The sequence below is a fragment of the Centruroides sculpturatus genome, unplaced genomic scaffold (assembly GCF_000671375.1).
Source record: "Centruroides sculpturatus isolate CEXI.00-Female unplaced genomic scaffold, Cexi_2.0 scaffold108, whole genome shotgun sequence".
NCBI lineage: Eukaryota > Metazoa > Arthropoda > Arachnida > Scorpiones > Buthidae > Centruroides > Centruroides sculpturatus.
The window spans coordinates 607414-632851 of NW_019384344.1; the positions used below are offsets into that span (position 1 = coordinate 607414).

Consider the following 25438-nt stretch of genomic DNA (forward strand, 5'->3'; position numbering starts at 1 on the left):
ATAACCAAATACAAGTAATAAAGCTAAAAAAGCAGTGAAAATATATGAGAGTAAGATTTTACGAATTAAAATTTTCTTCAAATAACCAATCGAATTTAAACAAATTTTAAATGTTTTTTTAAAAATTTATCTTAATCATTAAAAAGTTTATAATAAATTTTGAAGTGTTTATTAATTATTGCGTAAAAATACATCGATTCACTTTAAATACAGCTGTATTTGTAAGAGTAAATTCATTTGTTTCCGAGAGTTCCTTCCTTGTCTACTGTGGATTGCGCCACGTTAAAAGGCGAGGTACTTTGATTATCAGAAGTCTTTCACAATTTAAAATCATATTTTTATTTCATTATTTTAATATTATATTTTAAAATTACAGCAAATTCCCGATAACTCGAATAAATTTCTAGAAACCGTAATTTTAAATGTCTTAACAATAAAAAGACATAATTAACGAGTGTTTTCGATAACCGGAAGTATTTTGCATTACTGTATATTATTATAGTGGATAAGTTATTAAAGACAATACTGTACATTGCGGTATACTGGTACAGTAGATACCCTATAACACTATTGATAAATATCTATTTAATTTATAATTGTATTAATTATATTTTAAATATTTGTTATACTTTTTTGATAAAGTTCTAGATAAAACCCTTGATACCCGGAAGATTTTAAATCAAGATAAGATTTAAAAGAATTCGGAAGGGGAATTTCCGTTAAATCTTGCAAGAGGACGAGACGTTCAATATATAAAGCATTCTGTCTATAACATTAATTTGTAATCATCAGTAAAATTACAAGTAAAACAAGATGAAGTCTCTTCCCGTATTCATTTTAATTGCTTTCATTATCATGAGTGCTAATCTAAGTAAGTGCTTCATTTATTTTCATGTTTTGATTTAATTTATTGTAAAATTCCGTAGATAATTTTTGACGACTGAAAATTATCATAAAAGTAATTATTTCTAATACATTTTTTGAACTCGGGACACCTTGAAAATTGGCAATGATTATTAATATGAAGAAAACTTTATTTTATTATTGATTTTCAAATAAATATAATGTTTTATGTTTACAGTTATTAGCAACGATGCTTCGTTTGCACCCCGTCGTTGTAGAAGCCATCGCGAATGTAGAAGATTTTGTAGCGGTTTTGGAGGAAGATGTACTAGAGCTAGACAATGTATTTGTTCTTACGGTCGTTGATTTTTTCATGGAATTCCTTACCTTTATGATAAAATTTGTATCTTAATCAATCCTTTATAATAGTCAAAACACATGTATTTTAAGAAATTGATTGTGGCGCGCTTCTAAATATTACTATGTGCTTCTGTACTAAACTTTCATCTTAATAAATTTATTGCAAGTTAAAATGATGTGTTTTGTACATGATTAGGCCTGTGTGTAAAGAGTAAGAGGAATTTTACAAAGTATTTCTGTGCCAGCAGAATTTAATATCGTATCTTTTCACATGAATTGCAAAATACGAGTTTTTCTCCCCATTAACGTGTATTAAATAACACGAAACTATTGATTAGTTAAATAAAACTCCGAATAAATGACATCTTACGCTGTAAAATCATATGTTCGTATGTATTTTTTTAATATCTTTTCCGCCGTTATATTTAATATGTAATAAAGAGAGAATATGGCGATCAGTCAAAAAATGACGACTCCCAGAAGACATTTTTGAACTCAGGACACCTTGAAATGTTGAGAAATGTACTTTGTTAAGAGATATTAATAATAAGAATTCACATAACAATTTTATACAATTTCAATTAGATTTTATTTTATTATTTGATTTAAAATTATTCAAAAAAGAAAATTTATTGTAGAATTTTTACTCTAACATTGCTATCTTTCAATCTGCCTAATTAAATGTCTATCATTCATTCTCGTTTTTTCTTGGAGTTCGGTTCGACTAATTCCGAATCCAATAGGCATTCTTCACCATTTCTATCAAACTGTTGAAAAGCTCGAACTGATTTTAATGTTTCGTTTACGCTTCTCCCTACGCTCATATCATTGATAATAGATTGACGAATTCTTCCTTTACCGTCTATAATGAATAGAGCTCTAGAAGCGATCCCTTCGGCTTCGTTTAACACCCCAAATTCTCTGGCAATACGACAGTTTTTGTCAGCCAATAAGGGAAAGTCTATTTGTCCAACTCCACCGTGTTCTCGATCTTTAGATAACCAGGCGCAATGACTTAGATAACTATCGGTAGAACATGCCACTACTTCGCAATTTATGCATTTAAATTCGGGTAATCTTTCGTTGAAAGCGATGATCTCCGTTGGACAAACGTAAGAGAAATCCATGGGATAGAAAATGAGAATCAAATATCTTCCTTTATAATTTGAAAGCTTGATTTCATTTACTCTTCCATTGATTACGGCAGTGCCACAAAAATCTGGAGCAGATTTGCCTAGAAGATCTGAACGAGTTCTCTTTGTACCTCTTCTGTTACTCCTCTTTACTTTCTTACCCGCCATCTTGATTGTTATTTCGATATTATCAAATAAAAGTATCGGTTGATTATTGTTGATTTTAACAATGTTAAATATATAACTTATTTCATAATAATCGAGAATATTAAAGCCGCAATTAAGAAGACCTTTAGGGTCTTTTATAATAGCTGTGTGTAAACCGATGATTTCTCCCTGTTGCAGATGCATTATAAATTATTCTAAAATAAATTTTATTTTCTATCAATTTATATGTGTAATATCAGACAATCGTAATAGCCATTTTGAAGTTAATATTGAAGAAAATAAAATCAATAAATAAAACCTTGGCAAGATATACCCAAATAAATATCAGTAATGATCTATACAACGGAATTTCACTGTGTAATTGAGAGTGTAGCACTTAAATATTTCAATAATAATAGAAAATATAGCATTGTTTTTTATATAATAAGGTGTAGTTTTATTTGTATCAATTACGTCAACTGAGAAATAGATTTACTAACTGATATAAAGTATTAGCAATTTAATTTTAATCTTAACGGCGTAATAATCAAGATAATGTAATTATATCTCTTATCATCATCACCATGACGTTTGAACTAACTAATTTATATTAATAGAGAAGATGCTTATTTTTGTTTCTGGAATAATAAATAGGTACGTAACATATCTCTTATGGATAAGTTATTATGTTTTAGATGCATGTTTAAAGGTAAATTGCCTTATAGTTTGGGGTATTTTAAATTAGTTTATACAGTATATCTGTAAGGCTTTATATCCTTTTACTAATTTATTGTTATTTATTAATAGTGGACTCTCGACATAGTGAACGTTCAAAGGACTGAGCTAAATCGTTCACTATATCAAGAATCCACTGTATAATTGGGAGTTCATTGGTCATTCATCCTATATAATTGGTCCGAAGCTATAGTTGTGTGTGTCTCGATATAATGAACTTTGATAATGCTGAATTAGATCATTCACTATATCGAGTTCATTGTATATGATTTTATTCTATTATGTTGACTGAAAAATCATTCTTATTTGTCTTCTATCATTGAATACAATTACTTGAAAGTGGAAAATGCGGGGTTCCACTTTCTCTGATGAAAAATAAGACACCACATTTATACAATACAATGGACTTTTTGTATAGTGAACCCCCAGAGGAATAACAAGGAGAAGCTTAGAATTGTATTTCACGGAGTTCGATGAATTTTCGCATCTGTGTTTTTTAAAGGATTACTTATAAATACTATTATAATAAGACTGTTAAGACTGTATAAACTTTATTAATTAATACAAAATGACTTCGAGATTTCCGAGAATTCTGAATCGGGAAGAAAAGGAGTCGAGAATTATATACATTTAATTAAACATGTGCTTAAGATAGATTTAAAATGTTACAAAAAAGGAGATTTAGGATGGCTTTGGAGTATATCAAGATTAAGTCAATAACTTTTTTTAGTTATTAATATTAGGTGAGTTATTATAGTTTGCAGTGAGAAAGAAGCTATGGTATATGTTATTCACAATTGATATTATGTTTATAAATGAGATAGAGAGAGATTAAAGTTGAACCAAAAGAAGTTAGGAACACGTTAGAGAGAGAGATTAAAAGTCAGTAGATTTAGTTCTTGGATTTTAGATATGGACTGTTAGAGGAAAAAGAGGGAATTAGACTTCAGGATGAGTTATAAAAGTGGAAATTCCAACTATTTAGACAACATATTCAACATATTTACAGGCACATAATGACTTAGAGGTGAGTAGAGGATGATAAGTTAAAGATTGACAAATAAAATAGGTAAATGTAAGATGGCAAGAGTTCAGACAGTATTATTAGATATTGACAATGATAATAATTAGTGATGACATGGAGTCTAAAAGAAAGACATGTTACTGATGTTTTATGCCTATATAAACAAAGGACAAGTGTAGTAGGCCTTCATTCATATTTTACTTTTGATAGTGCAGAATATTATATAAATTATCAAAGTATGTAGAGCCAATGTGAGTGTCAGAAGAAATTAATTTCGCATGTCAAAAATACAAAATTATTTAATCCCATATACTATTTCTCAATATACCGAATCGAATAAAATTGTATAACATACTTTATGTAGTATTAAAGTTAATAAATTAGTTTAAAAAATAGCTTGTCTTTATCCGGATTAAATTTCTATGTCTATTTAAATGTATCAGTAGATAAGCTATGGTTTTCCTAATTGTAATACATATGTAAAATTACAAATTTATTTACATTTTTATTCTTAGATAATTACTGATATAAATTAAGAAAAAAAGACATTTCGTTTAATCTTTATTTAAAACGGTAAACAAATAGAACTTATTTTAAATACTCCACAAATAGTAAAGATTAACATTATCTAAACAAACTGAAAATTAATTAAACAGCCAAATATACAAATATTTAATGAAATTTATTATTATTAAAACAATGCGTCTATTTACTGGAAATAATAATAATAAATTTTATTATCACATAATCGTAATATAATACACACAAGTGTGGTGCCTAGATATAAAAAAAAATACAGTAAAATAGCTGCTGTATATCATAACTGTAAACTGATGTAGTGAAACGTCTTTTGCCATATTGCCATTTTACTTATTGGAATTAAATTAATTTATCTCTAAAATTTTTCTACTTGTTGGTTTAAATTTCAATTTATGACAATCAGGTAAATCACTGTATAATTTTTCATAGCTTTTTAAATATGGATAATCCCTACGTTTATTCGGTGCATATGCTGTAAGAAAACAATGCGCTTTGCATGCTTGTATGACAACTATCATCCATCAATATATTAGTGTAAAATTTTTGCCAGAGAGAATTTTGGAAAATGAGAACTATATATAATAATTCTATATTTTTCTAATCACATATTAACTCGAAAATCATTATAGTTTATAATGAAAAATAGAAAATAATAGAATTGTAAACGAAAGAAAACAAAATCTTTTGGTGGGCGCAAAACACAGCTGCTCGTCGAAATCCATAAGACACTTTTCTGAGCCTTTCCTTGTGAATTAAATCGTGGTTTACTTCGAACGAATTTAATTGTGTTTTCTACTAAAAAGAAAAACCGTCTGTAAATAATAAAATTTTACAGTTTGCCTTTAAAAAGATGAGTGAGCAAGCAAGCGTAAGTATCACAAGTGATGAAAATCCACAGTACGAACAGCCACCTAAGAAAGGTATATGTGATATAATTAAGGAGACCTCACGCAAACAATTATTTTTGTTAATTGCATTTGGATGTTGCAATTTTACCATGGGAGCTTGTTACTCATTATTAGCTCCTTTTTTTCCCAAAGAAGTAAGTATTTATTTAATTTTCATCATTCTTACGAATTGTTCTACATAACAGAAATTACAACTGTACTATTTTCAGGCTGAGAACAAAGGCGCATCCCCTACTATTTATGGGCTGATTATGGGTTTCTATCAAGTTATTGTATTTATCATCTCGCCTATTTGTGGAAAAATGGTAAAGATATATTTTAAAATGTAATAGATTTAATACATTGTATTATTGGATATAAGGAATATAATACACAAATAGAACTACGAATTACAATATATTTTATTTCAGACTTCACACATAACACCTAATTTATTAGCCTATGGGGGGATATTCTTATCTGGTTATGCTAATGTTTTGTTTGGGTACGTAACCACGTATTAAATAATTTTACTCTAATGTAATTTCTACTGTGTAAAATAATTAAATGATGCATATTTTACACAGAACTCTAGAGTGGTCGCCTCCCGGTAAGACATTTATAACCTTAGCATTCCTCATCCGAATGTTTGATGCCATGGGATGGAGTTTATATTTTACTGCCAGTTATACAATTGTTGCTATGAATTTCTCAGATAAAAGAGCCATCATTGTGGTAAATATTTAATCTATTATTCGTCTTATAATCCTTATAAACGTCATCTTTAAAAGTAAGATTTATTTCGATTTTTAGTCTCTTCTAGAAACAATATTTGGTTTTGGTATGATCATTGGTCCCACTATTGGTGGTGCTTTGTATCAGGTAAATCATTAATAAATTTGCATAATAACAAAGAAAAAAAAAAACGGTTGTTTTACAAATTTCTTTTAATTCTAGATTGGCGGATACGCTACACCCTTTATGACTTCAGGATGTTTACTTTTAATAGGCTCTTTCGTGTCTTTTTTAATTATTCCTTCGAGCGGTAAGTTAAAACTTTAATTAAAAAATATTTATTTAAAATTTATAAACAAACTGTTCAAACTTTTCTAGAAAAACTAAAATTTATTGTTGTGTATTAAATAGTTTTATTAATAAAAATTTAAGATTTGTTTTTAGTTTTCCACATTATTTAGTTTTGTTTTATTTATTGTTTTACATTTTTTTGTGTGCTCTATTTCTTGTGAGAGAGAGAGGGGGCCTGGTAAGAAGGAAATATCTGGGACCCCAAAGTGGGTTAATCTGGCCCTGTTTCAGATAAACTTTAATCATTAAACTAAATAATTTGAACTAAAAATAGGCAATTAGGCCACCATCATCATCTAATATTAACCATTACATTAATTTTAGAATTATTCTTCTAGAATTAGTTTAAATTTGAGTCAACTCATTAATTCAAGAAGTTGTGAGTTAAAGTTTTGCTTTAATCAATCTTTTCTTCCACAGTAACTAAATTATCAAATAGATATTTTAATTAAAGTTTTCAACTCAGATATAGTAATATTTGTCAAATTCAGCAAAATCCACTTATCACATCACTTTGAGACATGCTTATATTGAAAATAATAACCAACTGATAACATTAAATAGTAATAAGTAAATAAGACTATAATTAGTGCAAGTTTTGATTTTATTAACTCCATCATTAAAACAAATAAAAAACTTAAGTGATTCGTTTATTATAATTATTATTTAACTAATCTCAAAACACATTTTTGGCCATTGTATAATAGTTTGTTAAATAAATAAATATAAGATAACCATTGATCATTAGACATTTGTTCTAAGTAGACAATCCAAGGAATATAACTATTATTATTAATTACTAGTAATTCATTCTGAGTGTAAAGTAACAAATGTTAACAATTTTTATATTGGTGGCCTTTGTTACTTTGTACTGTACTGTACTATGAGGAAACTGTGATTAAGATGATATTCAATGTACTGGTCTTAACAACTGCTTTGAATGATTGTGGTATATTTGAAAACTAGTAATGATTGTGTAAAATCAACCACTTATTACACCTAGGGTTTCTCGTTTCCTGGACTTTTGCTTGTCTCGGGATTCTGGGAAAAAAGTGAACTGTTTCCCAGGATCCTGGGATATAATTAATTACTTTTCATTTTTAAGTAACTTAATACGTCCTGCAACCTCCAAAATCATAATATTAATAATGCAGTGTAAAATACTGTATATATTACAATTATCTTTGAATTAAGTAGAAATTTTCACAAATAGAAAAGTTTATTAAAGTTTGCTGGAAACTGCTTACAACAAAAATGCCTTTGAATTAAGTTGAAAATTTAAAGAAAAAAATGAACTTTAACTTCTATCTTAGAAGGTAATTTTCGTTTTTTAAGATAGAAGCTTTAACTTCTATCTTAGAAGGTAATTTTCGTTTTTTAAATAAAGCATAATACAAAGTATTATTGTAAATTTTTATAAGATTTTGAAAACCAAAAATGATCAATACTCCGATTACTCAATCTGATTATTATTTTAATAATGAAAAGTCCCGCTACTGAAAATGCCCTTTCCAATTCAATGGATGTGGGTGGAATTGTCTTTAATTAATGCATTTAAGAGAAGACAAATGTTATGTTTTTTTTCACCCACAATATTTCGAGTTTATTTTTGAGATGCATTGCAGTACTTCTTTTGCTCTCTAGTATTCTTGATTTGTCTACCTCAGCTGCTTTAATAGCGGTATCAAGCTTATAACCCAATATTTTGGCAGTTGGTTTAGCTTTAATAATCAGGTTTATGAAGAAAAACTTCATACTTGCAGACTTTGTATTCATTTGTATCCTTTCCTAAATTGTACAACCTGGCATAATGCAGTTATTGAAGTTACTGGGCATAGTTAAAATTAAGACAGCATTGGCACAATTATTTGAGATATTACAGGTTCTGACAAGTAAAGAATTTCCAGAATCCTGCCACAAATACATATTGATTATTGACAATCTGTGGGATGTCATAACAAGAAAAACTTTTAAAAAAACTAATAAGCAGGCTTAAAATTAATAAATACAAATGTATTCTGACAGTTTATTAGTTAATTATAGTTTCTATTTGCAAAATTTCCTTAACCTTAACATAAAAAATGATTGCTGTGTAACATGATTTTCAATGATTTTTTTGAGTTTTGTAGCCAATTTTGAAGTTATCCAACATTTAAGACAAACATTCTTTTGCAGAACAATAAGTAATTCTATCTTGTGGATTACAGAACACAAAATGTCTTCTGTTGTAAAGTTGTCATTTTTATTTTAGGTGCTTCTTAGAAGCAGTAGACAAAAAGATGTTTTAATGCAGATGGTAGATGAAACTGGAACAATTACTCTATTGATTGGTTACAACACATACTTCTCATGTAATAATTAACATAATTACAGTAATTTAAAATGGTAGAATTCTTTTTTGGAAGACCATGTATAAATGCTTCCTGTATGAAACTATATTCTCAGCAAAGATATTTGAACTCTTTTCATCCCGTAGACCAGTGTTTCTTAACAGGGGGGCCGCGGTCCCCTGGGGGTCATAAGAAGTTTACAGGGGCCGCCAATTATGCAAAATTTCCTTCAGAATGTAATAAAAAGAAAATTGATGTATAACCAAATATCATATTGAAAAGTGAAATAAGAAAGATAAAGTTTTCATATTTATTTATTTTTATTTATTTCTTATTTTTCCTACATACAACTTTGTTAGTACAGAAGAAATGTGGCTGGATGGCCGAGTGGTCAAGGTGGCAGCCTACTGCTCTGGGGACCCGGGCTCGAATCCGAATGGGTCGAAAAATCCCCAGGAATTTTTTGGGGGGTGGTCCATTCAGATATGTCAGGCCCCATTCCTCACCACCTGGCAGCTCCATTGTGGGCCTGGCCAAACCCATAATGAGCTTGCAAGAAGAGGCCCTCTTAGTGCCCACAGGGCGGAAAAAGCATTTAAAAAAAAGTACAGAAGAAATAAATGCAAATACAAGGTCTGTTCAAAAAGTATCGGACCTTTGGTCGGCAAAAATAAATTTATTGACTTTGAGGTACAAAACCCTAATTCCCTTCAAAGTAGTCTCCTTGGTAATGTATACACTTCTCCCAGCGTTCCTGCCATTGCTGGAAACACTGCTGGAACGCATCTTTTGGAATGGCCATCAGCCGGTCCGTCGGATTCTGCACGATGTCTTCTCTCGACTAAATTCGGGTTTCTTTTAGCGGCATTTTCAGCTTGGGAAATAGCCAAAGGTCACACGGAGCCATGTGGAGAGAGTACGGAGCGTGACGAACCACAGGAGTATTGTGTTTGGCGACGAAAGCCCGAATCAGATGCGCAGAATGGGCGGATGCGTTATCACGATGGCGTTGCCAAGTTTTGATCGACCACAGATCCGATCGTTTGCGTCGCACAGCATCGGAAAGACGACGAAGGACCTCCTGGTAGTACTCCTTTGCGATGGTTTGGCCTTGTGGTGCATACTCACAACACACCATCCCACGAAAGTCGAAAAAACTGTCAACATGACCTTTGACATTGCTGCGGACCTGCCGCGTTTTTTTTGGCCTCGAGGATCGTCCCCGAAAGCCTGCTGAATCTTGCGAATGGTTTACGCTCGGGTATCGCCAAGGTTTTTGGCAAAATTTGATGTAATATCGCTGCTCACATTGTTCAGTCATTTTCCAGCTTAGTGAAATCCGACGAGAGCGCACTACATGACCTCACTCGTAGGCCGATTGCCAACGACTGACGCTTCCTGCAGGCGGGAAAAAATTCAGGGTTGTGCATGACTGTCCCCTCCACAACTCCACCGAAGGAGGCCTGTCGCGCATCATTGGTTTACGCGGAAAAAAAAAAGGTCCGATACTTTTTGAACAGACCTTGTATGCTACTTACACCGCAGTATTTACTTCTTTTCTTCCAAAGTAATTCTAAGAAACTATTAATGCTTGGAATTTTAAAAATAATTAGGAAAAATAGTAGGCTTAGTAGTAGGCTTTGAAAATTTAAATGCTTTTGCAAAAGATATGCAAAATCTTTATGACAAGTTGTTGGTGTTTTAGTTTTAGCATCAACTTTGGATCAAATAATAGTGCATTTCTTTCTTATATTGTGTGTTTAATTTTAATTATTTATAATTAATCCGTAAAAATGAGCAAAAAACAGAAAGGAACATTAGAAAATTTTTTAATGCAAGTAATCGCAGACTAGGACCTTCAAAAAGAAAATACAGTGAAGAAAATACTAGTGAAAGTTCCAATGATGATACAGTGAAAAATGCAACAGAAAAAAAAAAACCAGAAGTCCTAAAACTGAAGGTATAAAATTAAGTAACATTAAAATTAGAAAATACAATCGTGATTATATCAAATATGGATTCATAAAATATCAATTTATTATAGATAATTTAACAAATATAAATTATTATTAAAAAAATGGGGGTCACAAAAAAATTATGAAATATTTGGTGGGCTGCGAGTATAAAAAGGTTAAGAACCACTGCTGTAGACAATAAATGGAACTTTCTTACATTCACCATATAACCTGCCCTCAATGGGGTGTTAGTGGTGAGGGATAAACCAACATATCTGGACCTGGACTTCAAATCAGTTTCCCTAAAATAATAGACTGAGTCTTTTACTATCTTGTCCATCTGGCTGTCTGTGGCTAGCATAGTACACACACAATCAGATATCAATATGCATTTATAAATGTATACTGATAACTGTGATTAAAATAACATCAATGAAGATGTTTTAAGCAGAAAATATGAGATTAATTATATAAATCTCATACTTACATATAGTATTGTATATTAATAATATTTAAGTAATTATTAAACTTACAGCTCGTGTAAAGTGAACTTCTTTCAAGCCAATTTTTCTAAGTAAGTCATATTCTTCATCTAAAGTTTTCCCAATTAAAGTTGTATCATCTTTATTTATTGAAAAACTTAAATTATCTTCTGCAAATCTGAAATTATAAAATTTAACATTAATTTTAAGTAAAAAGCACTAAAAGTTATATTTAAATTTCAAAACCAACAAACTAATATTTTTACAAACACATTCAAACAATCTTAAAATGCAGCAATAATTTAATAACTGAAATGTTTTTGGATGTTTAGTTATTACAGCATTTCAAAGTTGTTTGAGTGTGTTTTTATCTTTGCATGGCAGATGTAAATTAGTTCTAATATTTTTACTTTTTCAAGTTATAATAGAAGTTAGTTAATCTGATATTTATGGAACTAAAGTGGTACCGGATTGTGAGGTTCCAAAAACAGGTTGAAATTAAAAATTTATTATGTGAGAATACGGGTGAGGGGACAGAGCCCTCTAATCGTCGAGTTGGTAAAACTCACCAACTTTGTCTTTGGGATGGCTTTTTTTCGAGTGGCGAGGGGGTTGGGAAAGTCGACAGGTGTCTGTGTCTTGGAGTGACAGGAGACAGGTTTTTAACAGACAACAACAAGAATTTATTATATTACTAAACCTATGATACATAAAACTAAGCCTAAGTTAGATGAAGTTAAATGAGGTTACATATATACTCCTATGGAGGGGATTTACAAAGTTTCTAATCAGCTCGCATGCTGACCTAATGACTTAGCTCTGTTGCTACTTCTGCTGAGAGAGAGTTTACAATAATCTATATATACTGTAGACTGGGGTTACTTTGTGACAAGTACAGTAACTTTAGGACAATCACTGTTTAGAATGAATTTAAAGTCAATGCCACTGCCATTTCAATGATATACAAACTGTTGTTATTGATTCTAATGCTCCTACTGTGCTACCACGTAGTGTGAAGGCCCAGAAGCTCTGTTTGTTTTCCTGCCTATTAGGCAACCATTTTTAGTTAGGTTATGTTTTGTTTGATCAACACATGCTCCAGAAACTATCATTCGTTGAGAAAACTCTACAGTTTCTATTGAAAACAAAGGTAAATATTTTGAAATAAATAATCATTATCTATTATAATCATTTTTTATAACCAAATAATTATTTGGTTATAAAAAATACTTTATTGAAAAATCTTACATATAAGGGACAACTTTGGGACTGTTGCAAAGTTACACAGTGAGCTTTAAGGAAGAAGGATACATCAGATGAGGACACTTAAAGTGATGACATAAACTTGGAAATGGTTTCTTATGCGGAGTCTGACGACAGTATGACATGGGTACCTGAGGAAATGGAAGATGAGCAACCTTTCACTCCTCTACAATCAATCGATGATAGATTACAACATGAGTTAAAACATTTATCTGAGGGAACGTTTGTTTTAATAAATTATGAAGATGTTATTAATATTATTAAAGTATTATTAATATATAAATATTAAAATTTTATTATAATTNGGAGTGTGACGAACCACAGGAGTGTTATGTTTGGCGACGAAAGCCTGAATCAGATGCACAGAATGGGCGGATGCGTTATCACGATGGCGTTGCCAAGTTTTGATCGACCACAGATCCGATCGTTTGCGTCGCACAGCATCGGAAAGACGACGAAGGACCTCCTGGTAGTACTCCTTTGCGATGGTTTGGCCTTGTGGTGCATACTCACAACACACCATCCCACGAAAGTCGAAAAAACTGTCAACATGACCTTTGACATTGCTGCGGACCTGCCGCGTTTTTTTTGGCCTCGAGGATCGTCCCCGAAAGCCTGCTGAATCTTGCGAATGGTTTACGCTCGGGTATCGCCAAGGTTTTTGGCAAAATTTGATGTAATATCGCTGCTCACATTGTTCAGTCATTTTCCAGCTTAGTGAAATCCGACGAGAGCGCACTACATGACCTCACTCGTAGGCCGATTGCCAACGACTGACGCTTCCTGCAGGCGGGAAAAAATTCAGGGTTGTGCATGACTGTCCCCTCCACAACTCCACCGAAGGAGGCCTGTCGCGCATCATTGGTTTACGCGGAAAAAAAAAAGGTCCGATACTTTTTGAACAGACCTTGTATGCTACTTACACCGCAGTATTTACTTCTTTTCTTCCAAAGTAATTCTAAGAAACTATTAATGCTTGGAATTTTAAAAATAATTAGGAAAAATAGTAGGCTTAGTAGTAGGCTTTGAAAATTTAAATGCTTTTGCAAAAGATATGCAAAATCTTTATGACAAGTTGTTGGTGTTTTAGTTTTAGCATCAACTTTGGATCAAATAATAGTGCATTTCTTTCTTATATTGTGTGTTTAATTTTAATTATTTATAATTAATCCGTAAAAATGAGCAAAAAACAGAAAGGAACATTAGAAAATTTTTTAATGCAAGTAATCGCAGACTAGGACCTTCAAAAAGAAAATACAGTGAAGAAAATACTAGTGAAAGTTCCAATGATGATACAGTGAAAAATGCAACAGAAAAAAAAAACCAGAAGTCCTAAAACTGAAGGTATAAAATTAAGTAACATTAAAATTAGAAAATACAATCGTGATTATATCAAATATGGATTCATAAAATATCAATTTATTATAGATAATTTAACAAATATAAATTATTATTAAAAAAATGGGGGTCACAAAAAAATTATGAAATNTTTTCTCAAAATTGGCTGGCCATTGCACTTTCTTGTTTTGAGGGTTGAACACCCTAAAGGAGTACCTATATATCAAGTCTCATCTCGAAGTGAATTTCCCAGGTTGTGCCCTCCCCTTGTAAGTACAGTTTACCAAATTACACTGCATAGAAATTTGAGATTCTCTTAACTGTTCTTGAGATGATGATCTCCTAACACATAGCAATGTGCACAACTATCCCATCTTTTCTATGATTTCCATCCAGAGTCTTTAGTGCACCATGTGTCCAAACAAATTTTAATTTGCAGAATACTAACACACCATATTATTATTGGACAATTTCAGATTATTGGCTATATTTTAGAAGGTGCCAGATTATCATAGATTATTAATTTAAGTGCTGGATTGAACCGCCACAAACAAAACTTTTTTTAACCTGTAACTGAACTTGAACCAAACTACCAAACGTTTTCGACCTTCACCAAGACCTACTTCAGGTGCTGAACTATCAGGTGCTGGATTATCAAACTTCTAAAGTGCTAGTTAATGGAAAAATAGTTTCTTTAAGTAAATAGTTATTTTAATACTTTAAAAATTATTGTGACATTGCCACAATGCTGGGTTGCAATTTTTAAGCATATTTTTAATTTATTTGATTTAAAATACTGTATATGCTCTTCATCTCAAATTAGTAGTGTCTTGCTCCTGTACATCATACTTTTCCTAATAACGACAGCATCATGCCAGTCATCTATTTAATTCAGTTCTGAAGAAAATTTTTTGATTGAAATCATGTGACTTCCAGTCTACACTGGAAGTTTATATGTAGTTAATTGGGACCACCTGCCCCTAATATTTCCATATCTGGTTTCAACTTTCATCTATATAACACAATTCTTCAGATTAAGGAAGGACAGACAAACAGAGAAATGACAGTGGAAATTAATAGATCTACAATTTTTTCAAATTACTGCTCAATAAATACATTTTTTAATGAATAAATTATAGATTAACTAAATGTAATATTACTATAAAATAAGAAAAATAACATTGAAAATAAAAAATATATTTAAAATTTTATTAATAATTATTATGTATTGTACAAGACAGTTATAAACAAGAGTGTATATTTCTAAGCCAAATTGTATATTTTCTTTTTTTAATAACTCTTTTCTATTTTGCATTAAAATGATCTTTTTTGATTCCTGTTAGGGGTTCAACTAAGTTCATAATGGAGTCAATCAGCTAGATATCCAAATCAAATTATTCAAAAAAATTTATGAAAATCTGATCTGAACTTTAATCTATAGCTCTCCAAGTGGCAGACTGACATCTTTATAACCTTGGCAATCCATATGAAAAAAAACTTTTTTAGTGCCCGCAGACTCGAAAAAAAAAATTATTGTAACACTTCAAATTTCAACTTATATTACTTTTGAATTTTTTATTTCTTGACAGGAAATCATTTTTTGTTGGCAGTTTTAATAACTTCTTTAATTTAGAATAAATTTGAAATACAGAGATAGTTCTTGCTTAATCTAAATTAATGCAATTTGTTTTAACATCATTTATTAAAATATGGATTAAAATAATTAATATCATTGCTGTTTTATAATGTTATTGCATTAACTAAGAACTACCTACGTACAGTAATACCCCGAACTTACACGATAGGTAGGACCGAGCAGTAACTGCGTAAGTCGAATTCGTGTAAGTCAGGGTATAATTTCGCATGTAAATACATACAAATAATTTTTAATTGGGGCTGGAGACTAAAGAAAACAATAATTTAGAAAAAAATGTTTAATAAAATCTTAGATAATACATATGTATAACAAATTAGGCCTATATTATTTTACAATTTTTCACATTTACTTGATTATTACGCNTTATAAATAATTAGTTATTATAATTATTTTTATCATTGACATAGTTAAATATATTTACAAATTTTACAACAATCTATAAAAATAGACACAAAATTTTCTATTGAACTCTGCAAAACTGGTTCTGATCTGACAAAATTTATATGGGTACTAGAGAGCAGTTGTTACTTTATTGACAAAGAAGGTGAATACAAAGAAGGTTCCTTATTATAAATGGACTAATGAAACAACAGTTTTTGTTTCTTATTCTATTGTATCAAATTTTTTGAAGGTTACTACTCTTATTAACTCTTATTAATTTACAAATTTGGAGATAACATGTCAGTTTACTTTTGGATTTCACAGAGATCACAATGTTCTGTGATATATCACTCCATAATACAAATAGTTTCAATATTTTACAGTAAAATGTCTGTGAATGAAGATACTATCAGTCTATAGATACTATCCAAATGGGAAGAAGAAATAAAAAAGGAAGAAATAAGTTTGATAAATATGCAATTATTGATTCTTGGACGTATGATCGTTTTGTTGAAGCCAGACAGAATTATCAACAAGTAACTAACTACTAGAAACTTGCAGCAGTGAGCTCTATCTGCTGTTGGACAGTTTGGAAATTTTGAATTTAAAGCTTCTGAATGATAGGTGAAGAATTTAAAAGCACTAATAACATATGTCAACGAAAAATAACAAAATTTGTTTCACAAAAGGAAACAGCAACTTTAGAACAAGTTTTGAATTATTTTTTTTACATTTATAAGCATTACAATTAATACTTACATTTAACAAAAACTTCGTCATTGATACTGACCAGACAGGTATGTTGATATAACAAAACTTAAAATTATGCTCAATTTTAATTGTACACTTACCCATTTTATATAACTCATGCTATTGTCATTTTTAGGGTGACAGTACCAATCTACTTTTAATAGGACTCTTGCAGAAAAAGGTAGCAAAACTGTATTTGTTAAATGACATGATATGAATAAAGTGACACATTCATATATGGCACAATATGCACTCACCTTATCTGGAAAACAAGTATTTGTATGTCTTCAAGAATCAACCAGTAAATTTGGTCAAAGAGTGCAGAAAACGGTGGAAGAATACGCACAAAAATATATCATCATCATCAAAGTCCGGAAAGCTTACAAGAAAATTAAACATTGAGTTCCTTCAAAACTGTTTAAAACCTTACATGGGGAAAAGAACAGTTTCTTCTACTTATTGACTCTTAGGGAGGACAAACAAAACTTGAATTATATGATAAAATTTTCCTGGATGACAATGAATTACCTACTTGTGCGATTAAAACGATTCCTCCAAAGTGTACTGCTCTCGTTCAACCTTGTGATGTCTATTTTTATAGACAAGTAAAAAATCTAATAAAAAATTTTCAAAATTCTGCTTATTTAATCAAACAAAATTGAGAAATAAATTCTCGAGAAGACTATTAAAATATAATCAATAGTTCATCATCAATTATCATTGCCAATTTTTGATAAAATGATTAGATATGCTTGGTTCGCTGCTAAACTTGCTGAAACAGAGAAATATTCATGAATGTGAATGAAGTTTGCTTTCCAACTGATCTTCTGAAAGAGCAATGCTCTTGTATGCATTTGTCATTTATTTGTTGTGCTAGATGCCAAAAAATGTATTGTTTCCCATGTTTCTATGATAATTATCATTCAGGTAATTGTATGTAATAAAAAATATATGTAAAAGTAACAAATAACACAATCTAAACATTTTATTTCCTATAATAACCATTTATAACTATTATTATTAATATACTTATTAATTATTTTGTATTATTATAATTACAGTAGACCCACCCCCCCCATAACACTGTAGATAATTCCATGTTGTACGAGTCACTTAGGGTGCGTTTACTTCTGAGCTAATTTTGCTATCAGCACATTCAGCCTGTATACTTTCGTCCGAGTGCCACGCTCATTGGCGTTTACTTTAGAGTTATGTGACGTCATGTTTAGCGAAATTGGTAAGCTCGGAGTGCTAGCTAGTTCGTTGTCGAGCTTGGCGTTGATTCAACATGGCTGCTCCCATGACAAAAGTGTGTTTCTCGTACGAACAAATGAAATTACAACTGTTAATGGAAAAAGACACGGCAGAAAATATTTCTAATGGTAAATTTTAATTATTTATTGTATGAAAGGTTTGAAATGATCTTTACACTTTTTTTTTTAATAAGGTTCAATAGCGGTAGATGCCTTCTTCCAGAAATTGATATATGAATATGGTATGGAGGAAGAACTCGGATTACCAGCAGATGTCAATTTTAAAAAAATTAAGTTTGATTCAATTGTTTCTTCAGAAAGTGTAGATACAATTGAAAAGAACAAAGAAAAAGAAAACGTGGTTACCAAAAATGTATCTGTTACAGTAAATCCAGGTATTATATGTAGATATATATGTATTAAGAGAATAATTTAAATGTTTATTTAATATTTTAATATGACAGTTTCAAATCATTGACATATATATACATATATATATNATCAGATTTAGATAAACGCCCGAAGAAAGTACTCGGAGCGTGTCTAAATCGCCTTTATTTTCCATTGCCTCCTCTACTAGCCTATCTTCTTTTATATATTTCTATAGTTTTTTAGTTAACGCTATATTTTCAACATTTACAGGTTTATAAAAAGTATTATACGCGGCATCTAACTTTCATTAAAATCCAACTCATTATGTTTTAGAATCCAACTCGTATTATGTAACGAAGAAATTTAGTTCGGAAATATTCGTTTCTAACTTCAAGAAAAGCATATATTCTACAACAAAATTGTTCACTGATATAAAAAAGCAAGATAGAGAACAACTCACCCGAATCACGTGACAGGAAGGGGTATTTCTCAGCTAAGCACGCCAGGAATGCCACATAATTGTGGCTTTTCTACTATTCTCATAATATCACGCACGATATATACAAACTGACAATACCAAAATATAGGCCTACAGGCCTCATATAAACTCATACCGATTGATTATGATGATGTATAGTTGTTTACATAGCTTATGTGACAGCAAATATATTGATTTTGATTGATTTTTATTTAGTATGTGCTCCGAACTCTGTTATTCCGAACGAACTTAGTATTGGAGTGTTCATTTCCTCAATTCTTAGCGTTTCTAGGACAACGTCGAGTTTCCGGCATCTTTCTCTCTCTGGAATAACACGACATATCCTGAAATGTGGAGGAAAAGCGACCAAATCACGCAAAACAACCGTTACAGATGGATACAGAATTTAATCTATTTGGGAAAAAAATCTTTAAATATAACAACTATAAACTATCTTGTAGTTTAAAATAGCAAAACTATAAAAATATTTTTAAAAATGATAATAAGCAATTATCAAATCTTCCATCTACACTTAATTCATAATTTTAAATTTTTATAAAAATATCTTTTAAATAAAGATAATTTTTGATTAAGGTACACATCGATAATAATTAATTGATCATTTTTCTTTTGCTTTTAGAAGTAATCGTAAAAGTTTTATACATAATAAATCAATAAATAAAGTTTCTATATAATAAATTGGTATAGCATTAGCAATAATGATCAAATCATTTTTAAATTTGGGAGGAACTCAAGCTTTAAAATATCATTAAATGGTTATATTATCGGGATTTCAGTTTTTATAAATAAATTTTTTTCCTTAGTTTATTTTTATACGTTAAAGTTATCACTTTAATTTTTCTCGATTCTATATTGATTTTGTTTTGACGCGAGAAAATCGAATCTGATACTAAAATCGATCAATAGTAAAATTCAAATCGCATCAATCTTTTCTAAATTTGACAGGAACCAAAATCTATTCGATATAAACAGGAGAGTTTCGACTTTAGTACTCCTTCAATAGAATCTGTTCCTTTCAATAAATCGTAAAAGCGTTACATTCTGTTTATAAATAAAAGAAAATCAATCAAGATTTACTTCAGTTGATGAAGAAAAATCAACATCAATATCGTCCAGAAAATCAGCAAAAATAAAAAAAATAAAGATAATAGGCAAACAAATAAATATAGAAAAAGTATAAAAACAATAGCATAAAATTAATTTTATATTTATAAGTCTTTAAAGTTAATTAATAGATTTTTATTTTAATAAAAACTGTTCGTATCAACTTATTACTTGTATTAGGTTCATCATTTGTAGCCTATAAAAGACATTTTTATTACAAAATTAGATTTTTTCGATGTTTCTATCGTTTATCCCACAAAAATCCATCTTTTGTGTCGAATTTGTCAACACTTGTCAAGCGTTAGATGCTTGATGGCGAAAACTTGGATAAAAGATACACCGCAGCTCAAAAAGAGGTTAAACAGTAATAAATGGATGTCAAAGAAACCGAAGAACGAAAGGCGATGATTTATATTAAATTTTTAAACAGTTGACAGAAGGAGAAATTGTAAGCTTTAAGTGACTATCTAAAAATAGACACGCTTTTTTCCTGGTTTAAAATTGTTTTATCACACAGCCCCTTTTTGTTAGGCTTCCTTACATAACTACCTTCCCTGAAGGAGAAGTACGCTTTACAATTTTTAAAATTAGAATTCGATAACTTTCGGTTATTGCAACAGTTATATGGCTTATTTTATTTTTAATCGTTCTTGTAAAAATAGAAGAAGAAATGTATTCAGAAAAAAATACAATGAGTCATAGGAGAAAGAAAAAAAATAAAAATAAAAATAATAATAGAGACTGAGATTTGAACCCTGAATGACTTGGCAGTAGCCAAGAACACTATCGACTGAGCTGCTCAGCAACTGCCAACCTAGTGAAATTTATTAGTACATAAGCTGACCTCAAATTTTTAAAGGCTTTTTTCTCAAAATTGGCTGGCCATTGCACTTTCTTGTTTTGAGGGTTGAACACCCTAAAGGAGTACCTATATATCAAGTCTCATCTCGAAGTGAATTTCCCAGGTTGTGCCCTCCCCTTGTAAGTACAGTTTACCAAATTACACTGCATAGAAATTTGAGATTCTCTTAACTGTTCTTGAGATGATGATCTCCTAACACATAGCAATGTACACAACTATCCCATCTTTTCTATGATTTCCATCCAGAGTCTTTAGTGCACCATGTGTCCAAACAAATTTTAATTTGCAGAATACTAACACACCATATTATTATTGGACAATTTCAGATTATTGGCTATATTTTAGAAGGTGCCAGATTATCATAGATTATTAATTTAAGTGCTGGATTGAACCGCCACAAACAAAACTTTTTTTAACCTGTAACTGAACTTGAACCAAACTACCAAACGTTTTCGACCTTCACCAAGACCTACTTCAGGTGCTGAACTATCAGGTGCTGGATTATCAAACTTCTAAAGTGCTAGTTAATGGAAAAATAGTTTCTTTAAGTAAATAGTTATTTTAATACTTTAAAAATTATTGTGACATTGCCACAATGCTGGGTTGCAATTTTTAAGCATATTTTTAATTTATTTGATTTAAAATACTGTATATGCTCTTCATCTCAAATTAGTAGTGTCTTGCTCCTGTACATCATACTTTTCCTAATAACGACAGCATCATGCCAGTCATCTATTTAATTCAGTTCTGAAGAAAATTTTTTGATTGAAATCATGTGACTTCCAGTCTACACTGGAAGTTTATATGTAGTTAATTGGGACCACCTGCCCCTAATATTTCCATATCTGGTTTCAACTTTCATCTATATAACACAATTCTTCAGATTAAGGAAGGACAGACAAACAGAGAAATGACAGTGGAAATTAATAGATCTACAATTTTTTCAAATTACTGCTCAATAAATACATTTTTTAATGAATAAATTATAGATTAACTAAATGTAATATTACTATAAAATAAGAAAAATAACATTGAAAATAAAAAATATATTTAAAATTTTATTAATAATTATTATGTATTGTACAAGACAGTTATAAACAAGAGTGTATATTTCTAAGCCAAATTGTATATTTTCTTTTTTTAATAACTCTTTTCTATTTTGCATTAAAATGATCTTTTTTGATTCCTGTTAGGGGTTCAACTAAGTTCATAATGGAGTCAATCAGCTAGATATCCAAATCAAATTATTCAAAAAAATTTATGAAAATCTGATCTGAACTTTAATCTATAGCTCTCCAAGTGGCAGACTGACATCTTTATAACCTTGGCAATCCATATGAAAAAAAACTTTTTTAGTGCCCGCAGACTCGAAAAAAAAAATTATTGTAACACTTTCTCTCTAATAATAGCAACAAATATCATAAATTAATTTTTTAATATTTAAAAAAATTTTTGAGTTACCTCACAACTGGATGTGTAATTTCTGGAGAAACTGATCCTGTTAAATAACTTGAATATGGACAAATTTCAAAATGTATCCCTGATGAAAGAGCATTTTCATAAATTGCTTCATCCTCTAAAATGTGGTAGCCATGACCAATTCTCTCTGTATACATTTCATGTATAGCTATAGATACATTTGATGCAGGTCCTGCTTCCCCTGCATGAACTGTACGATGAATTCCAAGTTCTTTTGCCTTCTAATAATTTAAAAATAAAACTAAACATTAGTAACTAATGTATTTTTGGAAATAACTTAAAAATATTAACTATATTGTATTAATTTTTCAAAATTATACCTTAAAAACATATCATCATTGTTATTCTGTAGAAATTATAATCTTGCAATTATTACAGTCGACCCCCCTATAACACGATAGATACATTCCGTTCTTTATGAATCCATTTTGTATGAGTTTTTGCCAATCACAGCCCGGCATGTATGCACTTTACGGACTACGGCTGTTTGAAAAGTTTTCTTCCATAAAATTAATTGATTCCTAGACTAATTCGACTCAACATTTCCAAAACATGTATATTTTTTTGGGAATAATCCGTATAAAGTATGCTATAAACAAAAAATTGTAGGATTACTTACCGAGTGTGCACTGTTTGATGTCGCCATTGCTNGCAGGACAACTATTATAGGTTAATTATTTCTTAGGAAAATTGTCATTATCTACTCATACTTCATTCAACTGTGTACAAAAGACAAGCAGTTCTGTATTAATTTTGTAATTGTTTAATTTTCTATTATTTTATTTAGTAAGATGTGTTTTGTGTTTGCTCCAAATAAATTGCATAATCACTATATGCAGTTATGCTATATTTTCAACTGTTGTTAAAGATGTCCTTTTGCAAAAAGTGAAAAAAAACCCTAAATACAATGTGACTAAGAGATTGTCAGCTAATTTATTGAGAATATTTCTAAACTTTTTTTATATGGAATAACAGCTAAAAATTTTCATTTATAGGTATGGGCAATGATTTGTGATCAATTAAATTCGACAGGTAAGATAATGGTGACAATTCAACAAGTGGACAGCAAATGGAGAGGATTAAAAAAGACATTTAAAAAAATAAATGATTACAACAATAAGACGGGAAACAACAGGAAGTATTGGGAATACTTCAGTATTATGGAGGACGTAATAGGGCGAAGACCAGATGTAACTCCACTTGCCACGTACGATAGCAGTCGAGGATTGATGTCATCTAATCTGACACCAGCAAATGAACCATCAATGTCTTCTAATCTAATACAGGTACCATCAAGTGACTCATCATCGTCTTCCAGTCTAATACTGGTACCATCAAGTGACTCATCATCATCTAGTCTAATACAGATACCATCAAATGACTCATCATCATCACCTACAATGATTGCAGAGCCTTCAAATAGAAGAAATAAAAGAAAACGAGAAGAAAGTGTGCCTGAATGGGTTAAAATTTTAACTAATAAGATGGATGAGAGACGAAAGGAAAGGGCAGAAGAGAGAAAGAAACTGTACGGGATTTTAGAAAACTTAGTTGATAAACTATAATCTTTAAACTATTCTATAAATGTATAAAAAAAACATATTGTGATATGGCAGCTTTTAATAAAATTTTCATTTTACTTCAATTGTGTTTTGAAATATTTGCCTTAAGTATTGAATTAAACAAACTATTATTATTTCATACTATTTAAAAGTCAATTCATTCTAAACAAGTATCATATTACTACTAATTTAATCATGATATCAAAACTAGAATTTTCATATTCATTAGTTTTATTACATTAGAATATGACAATCTTGGATTTCAGAAAGTTGTCTTTTTACTTGATGGATCTAAAGCAGCTAATTGTTTATGATTAAAAGTGGGATTTACCTTATGTACATTTGGAATCTTCTAAACTGTTGTGTTCAGGGCATTATACAAATTGTAAAGAAATGAACTACATTAATAATCCAAAATTACATAAGTTGTGTACTTGAAGGAATTTTCACTTATATGTGATAAATGACTTCTCAAGAAATTGTATCATTTCAATAAACACTCTTGTTTCATCTATTTGCATTTTAAGAATTTCTAAAATTATAGTACTGTTTTCATAACATTACGTAAATACATCATAAAAATATAAAAAAGTTTATTATATATTATACAATTTTATTAAGTACTGATTATATATACAATTATGTACAACACATATGTAATAATAATTGAACAAAATCATATAAAGAATCTTTTATAAGTTATAAATACAGTATAAAGAAAAAGAAAGAAATATATAACAACATAGATATTGAAACAAATATTCTGAATTGTAGAAACTAGATTGTATTTGGTCAGTAAAATATTTAGAAGAGTGAACACTTATCTAAATATTCTCAACTTTTTAAAATCTTACAACAAAACTGCTGTAAAGTCCAGATATGAAGGGTCTAAAAATGTTCCAAATGTAATTTCAAATTCCACTTGAATTTTTCCTCAGTTTTTAAGATCTTACAAACATTCCATTTGCAATGTCATCACGCTTTGTTGTAGCTTTTCGTACAGGTTGATGCGTTGCAGTTTCTTCACTTTCTTGGTCATCAAAATCATCATCTATTTGTATTACGTCGCAAGTTTGTATACAAATATTGTGAAGAATGCATGCACCAATAATTGTTTTTACAATCAGATCCATTCGACACATGTCTAAAAATTTTAATCGCCTGAACCGTCCAACAAGATGTGCAAAAGCACGCTCAATTACATTTCTACACTTTGCTAATTTATTATTATACAGCTTTTGCACGCTGTTGAGATTCCCGTTATCTCGATATGGTGTAAGCAAATGTTCAGATAATGGGTAGGCACTATCACCCAAAATATGGCCACAGCTGAAAAATCCATCTCCGGTGTTTACTCTTTCGTGCAATGCTGATCGTCGGAAAACACAGGCATCGT

General features: G+C 30.3%; 2 protein-coding genes, 1 long non-coding RNA gene and 1 pseudogene across 3 annotated transcripts in view; 2 read left to right on the plus strand and 2 right to left on the minus strand.

The window, feature by feature from the left end:
- Positions 1-653: 653 nt before the first annotated feature.
- LOC111634971 lies at positions 654-1377 on the plus strand. The gene is made up of 2 exons (XR_002758314.1): positions 654-871; positions 1082-1377. It is a non-coding gene; the product is annotated as an uncharacterized LOC111634971 (long non-coding RNA).
- A 498-nt stretch (positions 1378-1875) lies between these two features.
- Positions 1876-2754, minus strand: LOC111634977 (annotated as a pseudogene).
- Positions 2755-2940: 186 nt separating this feature from the next.
- On the plus strand, positions 2941-6731 carry LOC111635087 (MFS-type transporter SLC18B1-like). The gene is made up of 7 exons (XM_023379956.1): positions 2941-3137; positions 5618-5824; positions 5900-5995; positions 6101-6174; positions 6257-6404; positions 6483-6551; positions 6627-6731. Exons 2-7 carry the CDS (start codon positions 5633-5635, stop codon positions 6729-6731), a joined length of 684 nt encoding a protein of 227 aa, XP_023235724.1. The 5' UTR covers positions 2941-3137; positions 5618-5632.
- A 4821-nt stretch (positions 6732-11552) lies between these two features.
- LOC111635095 (adenosine deaminase-like) overlaps positions 11553-25438 on the minus strand; it is a 57809-nt gene continuing 43923 nt past the window's right edge. Inside the window, exons 6-7 of the mRNA XM_023379964.1 lie at positions 22463-22701; positions 11553-11700 (exon numbers count right to left, since the gene is read on the minus strand). Of these exons, the coding sequence (XP_023235732.1) occupies positions 11553-11700; positions 22463-22701 (387 nt within the window). The remainder of the gene's footprint in view (positions 11701-22462; positions 22702-25438) is intronic.